This window comes from Benincasa hispida, chromosome 6 (genome assembly GCF_027475165.1).
Source record: "Benincasa hispida cultivar pf3 chromosome 6, pf3_genome.v1.1, whole genome shotgun sequence".
In the NCBI taxonomy this organism is placed as follows: Eukaryota; Viridiplantae; Streptophyta; class Magnoliopsida; order Cucurbitales; family Cucurbitaceae; genus Benincasa; species Benincasa hispida.
In genome coordinates this window covers 17605410-17614918 of record NC_143483.1, presented here as the reverse complement: position 1 = coordinate 17614918, position 9509 = coordinate 17605410, and the positions used below count along the sequence as shown (strand labels likewise).

At 30.6% G+C, this 9509-nt stretch overlaps 1 protein-coding gene across 1 annotated transcript; it reads right to left on the bottom strand.

Annotated features, from left to right (window-relative positions):
* Positions 1-527: 527 nt before the first annotated feature.
* Positions 528-3085, bottom strand: LOC120079731 (elongation factor 1-alpha-like). Its single transcript, XM_090314863.1, has 3 exons — positions 2958-3085; positions 1885-2368; positions 528-1753 (listed from the first exon to the last, which is right to left on the bottom strand). Exons 2-3 carry the CDS (start codon positions 2344-2346, stop codon positions 866-868), a joined length of 1350 nt encoding a protein of 449 aa, XP_090170989.1. The 5' UTR covers positions 2347-2368; positions 2958-3085; the 3' UTR covers positions 528-865.
* Between the last annotated feature and the right edge of the window lie 6424 nt (positions 3086-9509).

Genomic DNA, 9509 nt, shown 5'->3' with positions numbered 1-9509 from the left:
ATATTTTTTATGTTTTCAAATTCAACAAATTTAATTGATTGATTTTGTTTATGATGTTTTTATTTTATCCAAATTTTGAATTTCAAATTTTAAAATGTAAAATTAAACAAAATTAAAAACATATGGAAAAACAATATATCAAGTTATAAATTCAAATCATTTTTTAAATATATAATATACTAATATTACAAAATAATAATAATACAAATCTTTTTAACCTAACTTATATTTATAAATAATTTATTATCAAATAAATACTACAATTCAGTTTTATGCTTTACAAATGTATAGTATCACGCATTTTAGACGATTATTTAAATTAGAATCTACTATCAAGCACACATTTTAAAACATGAAACTTTATCTATTGAATCCACTGCGTTATTTTCTACCAAGCAGATCCTAATTTCTCCCACTGGATTTGCCATGTTATTATTGGTCACCTCTTGTTTCATTTCTTTTTAAGTTTTTTTTCAAAAAGAAAAAAAAAAGTCCCGAAGAAAACTTTGGAGAAATCGGCCAAGTAATAGAGACACAAAAGGGCTTCTAAGAATATGTATTAAAACCAAAACGATCCATTATATGTAAGAAACAGAAACAAAACTCAATACCACAAAAAGAAGTTTTAAGATAAAAACACTCATAACACATATAATAACCTTCGAAGATTAAAGGAAGACTTGAAGACTTGCCACCGCCGATCAAGCACCCAATTCTGCGAAAAGCTGCTCCGCGATGATGGAGGAAACTTGAAGACGTTACCAACGAGACACAGACAATACAAATACCAACCAGATGCTGCTCCTTTAATAAGAACCCAATCATCATTGTGACAAACATCACCACAGACGGCTACTCGTACCATTCACTTTCCTGATTTCTTTGCTGCAGACTTGGTGACCTTGGCACCGGATGCATCCTTCTTCTCGACGGCCTTGATCACACCAACAGCCACGGTTTGACGCATGTCCCTCACGGCGAATCGCCCAAGTGGAGGATACTCGGAGAACGTTTCCACCACCATGGGCTTGGTGGGGATCATCTTAACAAATCCAGCATCTCCGTTCTTCAAGAACTTGGGCTCTTTCTCGAGTTCTTTACCAGAACGCCTGTCAATCTTGGTTAAAATCTCAGCAAATTTGACTGCAATGTGAGAGGTGTGGCAGTCAAGGACAGGGGCATAACCATTTCCAATCTGCCCTGGATGGTTCATGATGATAACTTGGGAAGTGAAATTGGCAGCTTCCTTGGCGGGATCATCCTTGGAATTTGAAGCAACGTAACCACGCTTGAGATCCTTCACGGCAACGTTCTTCACGTTGAACCCCACATTGTCACCAGGGAGAGCTTCTTGGAGAGCTTCATGGTGCATCTCTACAGACTTCACTTCAGTAGTCAGTCCAGTTGGGGCAAAGGTGACCACCATACCGGGTTTTATAATACCAGTTTCAACACGACCCACTGGAACAGTTCCAATACCACCAATCTTGTAGACGTCCTGAAGGGGAAGACGAAGGGGTTTGTCTGATGGTCTCTTAGGCTCTTGGATCATGTCAAGGGCCTCAAGAAGGGTTGGTCCCTTGTACCAGTCGAGGTTTGTGGATCTTTCAATCATGTTGTCACCTTCAAATCCAGAGATGGGGACGAAGGGAATTTTGTCTGGGTTGTAACCAACCTTCTTGAGGTAGGAAGAAACTTCCTTCACAATTTCATCGTACCTAGCTTTTGAGTACTTGGGAGTGGTAGCATCCATCTGTCACAGCAAGAACCAAGTCAGCAAAGTTACTCATAGCAGAACCCAATATAATATAATAAATACTTCCAAAAATCAATGGCTTGAATAGAAGAAAAACAAGAATACTAAGGATTGACTATCAATATTACCTTGTTGCAGCAGCAAATCATTTGCTTGACACCAAGAGTAAAGGCAAGAAGTGCGTGTTCACGTGTCTGCCCATCCTTAGAAATACCAGCTTCAAAACCTCCGGTAGTGGAGTCAATGATAAGAACAGCACAGTCAGCCTGGGAAGTACCAGTAATCATGTTCTTGATGAAATCACGATGGCCAGGAGCATCAATAACAGTGCAGTAGTACTTGGTGGTCTCGAACTTCCACAGGGCAATGTCAATTGTGATACCACGCTCACGTTCAGCCTTAAGCTTGTCCAACACCCAAGCATACTTGAAGGATCTCTTGTTCATCTCAGCAGCTTCCTTCTCAAACCTTTCAATAACACGCTTGTCAATACCTCCAAGCTTGTAAATCAAATGGCCAGTAGTGGTCGACTTGCCAGAGTCGACATGGCCAATGACCACAATGTTGATGTGAGTCTTCTCCTTACCCATGCTTGAATCTTAGGTAAAAGAACTGCAAAACAATAAAAAGTTCATATAAAACAAGAACACGAAGAACCGTTATCCAGAAAAATCATTATTGAAATTTATACATAACCCTTATTTTCTGAACTTCACATATCTTAATATGTAAAATTAGAATACCCATCACAATCTCAACCTATTCACTGAACAATTCGATAATTATAAAAGTAAATTTCTCGGAACTAGAACAGAGAAAACAAATTTGAGAAACGAATTATGACCTATCTAATCCAATCAGATAGACTATATTGAACGCAGATCTACGAGAATTGATGAACAATAACACGCGTCTCAATAGATTGGCAAACATAAACCTAAGACTTGCATCAAAACAAAAGGATCGCTACGAATATGCATCAATTATGTAACATATGGACACGAAGAACAACACAACAATAAAAGGGTTAACAAAAGTTGTTTAATACAGAAGCACAACACAAAATTCAGAACCAAACTATATTTCATGTTACGATCTACAGAGAAACACAGAAAAAGATCCAGAAATCAGAGATTATCGAGTATAAACAAGATAGAAACTGAGAACCGAAAGATTGAAGAAGATGAATGGAAATCCCAACCTGAGGAAAAAAACTGCCCTTAAACCCTTGCGGCGACAGATGGAAATGGAAACTGGAATGAAAGGGTTAATAATAGGGTTTGAGGATCATTATATACGATGTCTAAACTCTTTTGTTGACGAAAATACCCTTATTATAATTTCAAAATTCCGACACAGCCACACGGGGGCCCTCGACGGTAGGAAGATATAGATTTTCCAATTAAATTTTCCGTATTTAGTTTTTTTTGGACAAATATTAATTTATACTCTGATGGTACCAATTTAAACTCTAAGTTAATAATTATATCAATTTAAATCTTAAATTTTTATAAGTCTATTAATTTAAACCTCAAATTTTCATAACTATATCAATTTAAACTCTTTATTATGTTTTATTTGGATATACTTATAAATATTCAAGATTGAAATTGATATACTTATAAAAGTTTGATGTTTAAATTGATACATTTTTTAAAGTTCTCAAGGTTTGAATTGATAAAATTATTAGTTTAAGGTTTAAATTGATACAAATTCCAAAATTTATGGTTTAAATTGATATTACTCCCAAAGTTTAAGATTTAAATTGATACAATTTTTAGTCTAGGGTTTAAATTGATACAATTCCCAAAGTTTAAGTGCATAAATTGATCTTTGCCCTAGTTTTTATTTTTCTTTGATGAAATTCTTCAAATTTAGGCCACATTTATCGATTTGCGATTAAAATAAATATATTCATAATGAAATATATTGATAAATCAATCATAATAGACCATAATCGCAAATGTAATTTAATTATTTTTTTATTACGTTTACTTAAAATTATAAATGTGTGACATTTATTATTACCTTACCGTTACTGTTATCATTTGACCTAAATGACAATGTTAATGATTTGTAAAAAAAAATGTGGTAATTGTAATAATAGTGGTAACAACTATAGATTCATAATTTTCATATTATAATATAAACAATATCGATAACAGTAATGATATTAATAGGTAGGTTCTACATAATTGAATTGATTACCTTTTACTCTTCAATTAATTTTTTTTATGGTAGATGTATTCACATGCCAGGAAGATAAAACATAAGAAAATAACAACAAACTTGATCAAATAAGACTCACTTTTTAGATTAATTATATTTTCCTTGGGATAATGTGACCTTTGTTAAAATTAGAAAAGTATCAATTTTGACACTAAATTATTTAATCATGTTAATTTATAATTTAGCTTTCAATTTCATCAATTTTGTAAGTTCATACACTATAAGAAAATTGATCATTTTCAAAGGTCCCAATCTTGGAAAAATTCTTTAATAAATCTTCGATATACCTTTTTTAAAGGTTATTCCAACATTTGAAAAGTGTCAAGATAAATCCCGTTGAAAAAACTTTTTCAATGGATTACCAACCTTCAAAAATTATTATTTTTCAAAGATCATATGTCTTCGATAATTGTCAAATTATTTATCGATAATCATTTTCTGTCAAATAGTCTTTTTTAAAGATTTTCATTAATTTTAAAGGTTTATAATGCTATTTTCAAATATTTTAAAACCTTCCTACATACTTCTTTATCGACCATAGTAAAACCTTTGAAAATTATCCATAATTTTTTTTTATTACATTTAGATTATTACTGACAAATATGAGGAATTTTTTTTCTTTTTTTTTTTTTTACTAATTCACCTTCTCGTAATACTCTGAATTACAAAGCTAAAGAATGAAATAGAAGGAATAGACAATTATATGAAATCAACTTAGCAACTCAAAGAATAAAAGAGAGAGAATTAGTACTTGGAATATCCTTATGCCACATTACACACTTTTGCTACAAAATTAACAAAGTCTGTAACTGAGCTGCCAGCCCGTGATTGAACGGCATGCTCCGGCCACCCTCGCCGATGGCGCTATTCAAGGTCCTCCCCCGATGAGTTCAGATTGAAAAGGAGTTCTCTATCGCCATAGAGGAAACCACATAATCCTCACTGAAGCCGGCGAATACAAGTTGTTCTCCATTTCGTTATACCCCGACTCAATTGCTTGGATGAGACCATCATTTACCACTCTTCTAAAAGTTCCAAAAAACAATCGTTTCTTTCAAGATAAAAGATATGATGCATACGCAATATGAACTGAAAAAACATCTAACAAAAGGGGATACATTGCAGAAATTTACAAACTCGATGATAAAGGTAGGAAAAGCTGCATTATGGTCCCTGAAGATATCCCGAATGAAAACCAAAAGGCTATAGACAGATCTGAAAGAAGACAAGATGCTGAGTGTTCCAAAACCAAATACAATAAAGAAATGCTCATATACAGAAACAATCAGATACCCTCATAGTTCATCTGAATCTCTCGACTCTACCTCAAATCCTTCAAGCACAGATTCAGATAACGGGGGAATACAAAATATTATTGACATAGAAGATGAGGAAACTTTTAAGTGGAAAAATATTATTGTGTTATCTCGTAGATGTTTCCACGACGATTGGATCAGAATCATGGAAGCTCTCTGAAAATCAAATGAAGTTATCTATGCTTTCAACCCTTTCCACGCCGACAAAGCTTTAATCACTGTTTGGGACATCGACCAAGCTTGGCTACTTTGCAAAAATAAAGGATGGGTTACAGTGGGAACCTACACTCTGAAATTTGAAGAATGGACGAAAGAAAAACACTTGAAGCCCAAATTTATCCCCAACTATGGTGGATGGCTTTGTCAGAGGTATACCCATGACCGCTTGGAACCTGCAAACCTTAAAAAAAATTGGTGAAGCATGTGGTGGGTTTGCCGATGTTGGGGCAACCACTTAGAACAAATTTGACCCAATTGAAGCTCATATGAAGGTCAAAGCAAATTATTGTGGTTTTTTGCCTGCTATGATTCAAATTGAAGCCGAAAAGGAAAGTCATATTACAATCCATACTGTAGATCTGAGGAACGAAAGTAGTTCACCGATGGACACCCAAAGATCCATGGGTGTTTTTTTAATTCCCACAAACTATTCCCAGATATTGTTTTTCCATGCATAACTAAACATAGTTATCCTTGATTCCCAGTAATTTTATTCCAAAACATATAATTCCTAGACATCCTTAATTCTTGATCTGAAATATGAGAGGATTAGGCTTTGCCTTAATCAAAGCCTTAATGAAAGGGGTTGTCACTAATATTAGTCCTGATTTTGTTTTTCTCACTAAAACAAAGCTAATTGAGGTCAATTATTTCTTAGGGGTGTTCAAATAACTCGACCATCCGAACAATCCAGATTACCCAACCTAAAATGTAAGGGTTGGGTTGTGTTGAATTTTTCTATTTTTATTAGATTTGATTGGGTTGTGGGTTGGCTAAAAGAAATTTGGGTTGACCCAACATGATTCGAATTTTATATATATTAATAATATATATATATTTCTCTTTGTTTAAAGTTTGATTACTTTGTATGGATTAATTTGTGAATTTTTAATATTTTTCTTCTAAAATTGTTATGATATTTGTTTTTATTTAAAGTTTACAATAAATATCATAGATATTTGGTATTTAGCATTTGAATTTTATGAGATTTTAGTTATTAGTCATGTGTTGTATATAAATTTACATATTTTTCATTAAAAAAAATTATAACCCAACCCGAATTTTAAGGTTTGAGTTGGAAACTTTATTTGGGTCATTAGAGCTTGATGAAAATGAGGAATTGAATCTCATATATGAGATTGATATACAACATCGTTTAGCCTTGAAGAGCGACCTGTTACAGATCAATTTCAATGAAGCAAGAAAATGGAGCCAACTGTATAAACTCAAATGACTAATGGAAGGTGATGAAAATGCAGCTTATTTTGATAAGGTATGTTTGACCTGCAGACAATTTAGTTTCATATCTGAGATTCAAACTATGGAAGGTATCACCAAATTCTCACATAACAATATAGAATTAACTTTCATTGACTACTTTATTGCCGTATATAGATGTGCATCTAAATGTACTTGGCTAGTCTCAACTGGAGACATATAATAATCGCTCTCGTTACTAATCTTGTCAAGCCTTTTACGAAACTTGAACTCTTCAAAAGTTTTCATTAACCTTAAATAAAAAGTACATATTACCCTAAGGTTTTTCTAATCCTACTGATAAACGTATGTATGTCTCTTTCGAATTATTTTATTAATCTCCGATAAAATATGGTTGAAATAGGTTAACTTATAAATGTTGAATTTTTAACACTTGGTTCAATTTTCACTATTTTATCTACTAATTTGATATATATATAAACTTATTGGTTTTAATTAAATTAAAATTTGCACAAAAACTAACTTGGGTCAATTGAATAATATTTTCAATATCCATATTAAAAAAAAAAAAAAAAGCTCTGACGTTGTTTATAAAAAAAAATTATCAGTTTATCCATTTCACGTGTTTTGAAATTCGTAAATGCATGGGAGCAAGTTTTTTAATGATACTTAGAGAAAAAAACTTAATAAAAAGTTTAAATTGCAACCATTTTGAAAGTTATGGAACCTAAAGGTCTCATGATTAATTTTTATATAAGTTTGAGTTGTAACAATTATATAAGTTTAAAGTCAAGGTTGATGAAATTATCGGTCTAAAGTCCAAATTCATTTCATGGTCAAAATTGATCGTTTCTAACCTATAAAGTTTTTTAAACGACAAAACTAACCTATTTTTTTTAAAAGAAAAATCTAACCACTATCTTATTTTTTTTCAAATTTTAAGTGGACAATTTCATATAATGAAAATACTATTTTGTCCCTCAGTCAAGCGTTGTCAATTTTACCTCTAGTTTAAACATTTTGTCTCATATTTGAGTGACAAAATCTAAAAAAAAAAAATTAAAAAAATAAAAGTTATGTTTTTTTAATAAATATAAAAACTGTGTTCAATCTTGCCTATAACATCGATAACGCAAGTACAAGACCTTTTGAATGCACATTTTGAATATCACCATTCAAATGAAATTTTTGGAAATTGACTCGTAAAAACAAAATAGTGAGTTTTAGAAAAACCTTTTGAAATTCTTTCATTTTATAGAAAGAAGTTATGTTATTTTTAACAAATATAAAAACCTTGTTCAATCTTTTTTTTAATAAATTGTTTTCTTTGAAATTATTTTGTACAATTTTAAAAAAAAAATTGAAAAAGAAAAAAATCTCAACAAAAATTAAGGTTCAATTCCCGTAAATTTCAAATTAAGGTCATGTAGGTTAAATTAGGAATAAATTTGATAATTATTAGTGAGATATTTATGTATACTAACAAATGAAAACAAGAATGGTATGCTTCACAAAAATAAGAAAATGTATTTCTAAAAAGGAAACATTTATTATTGAGCTGAAATCAAACTGAATCATATTAAATAGAATTGAATATCACATACAAGTTGTTGAAATATTTAAGATGGTGGAGATTTAATTCTATGCAACAATGCATTAGGTTCTTTTAGTACTTTTCCTATGGCCTCCCTTCCTATTAATTAAATAATGAAAAATTTTCGTAAATGGAAAAAATATCAAATTATTTATAAGAATAGAAGAAAAAAATATTAATAGACATTAATAGACTTCTATCTGCTTTTATCACTGATAGACACTCTATCAAAAAAGATTAAATTTTGTTATTTTATATATATATATTTTTAAATATTTTTTAAATAAATTAAAAAAAAAAAAAAAAAAAAACTCACTCCAATTTCCTGTAATTTTTTTTCTATTCTTTTTAAAAACTTGATTAATATGGTGAAGGCCTAACAACTTTTGTGAATCATACTATTACGTTCTATATTCAATTTTATTTAATATATTCGGCTTGATTTCTATCCAATAATGAATTATGCTCTTTTTATAAATAGATTTTTTTCCCGAGTGAACCACATCATTCTTGTAATTTTTATTTGCTATCATATCATAAATATCTCACTAATAATTATCAAATTTATTTCTAATTTACCCAACATGACTTTAATTTGAAATTCACGGAAATTCCGTTGAAACTTTTTTTTTCTTTTTTTCTTTTCAACTAAGAATGGCTTTTTTTTTAAGAAAAAAGTTTATACAAAACAATATTCAAAGGAAAATAGATTTTATTAAAAAAAAAAAAGAAAAAGATTGAAGATAGTTTTTATCTTTATTAAAAAAACACTAATTTTATTTTATTATTAGTTGAGACTTTGTCATTCAAATGAGTGTGTTTAAAACTAGATGTAAAATTGAAGGTACTCGTGTGTTAAAAATGGCATTTTTTATTATATAGCCCCTCAACTTAAAATATGATAAGAAATAGGTTATAAAAGGTGTAACATCCCGAATTTTCATTATTTATGTAATTTCAGTAATTTTTATTAATTGAGAGTATTTTTGGAATTTTTGGGCTTAAGCGTAATTGCGGGAATTTAATGGATTGACGTTGAAATTATTCAACTTAGAAATTTATGACAGGAATTAATTTTATTTTGGGAAGGAAAGGAAGTTAATAAAATAAAGTAGAATAGGGAAAAGAATAAAATAAAAGTTTTTTATATTTCCTTTTAAGTAGTTATTATTATTAT

Bases quoted from the DNA above. Each gene is read 5' to 3' on its own strand.
- LOC120079731 (XM_090314863.1), bottom strand. From the start codon at position 2,346: ATGGGTAAGGAGAAGACTCACATCAACATTGTGGTCATTGGCCATGTC. The intron at 1,754-1,884 runs GTAATATTGATA...TTGCTGTGACAG, and splicing joins TGATTTGCTGCTGCAACAAG to ATGGATGCTACCACTCCCAA.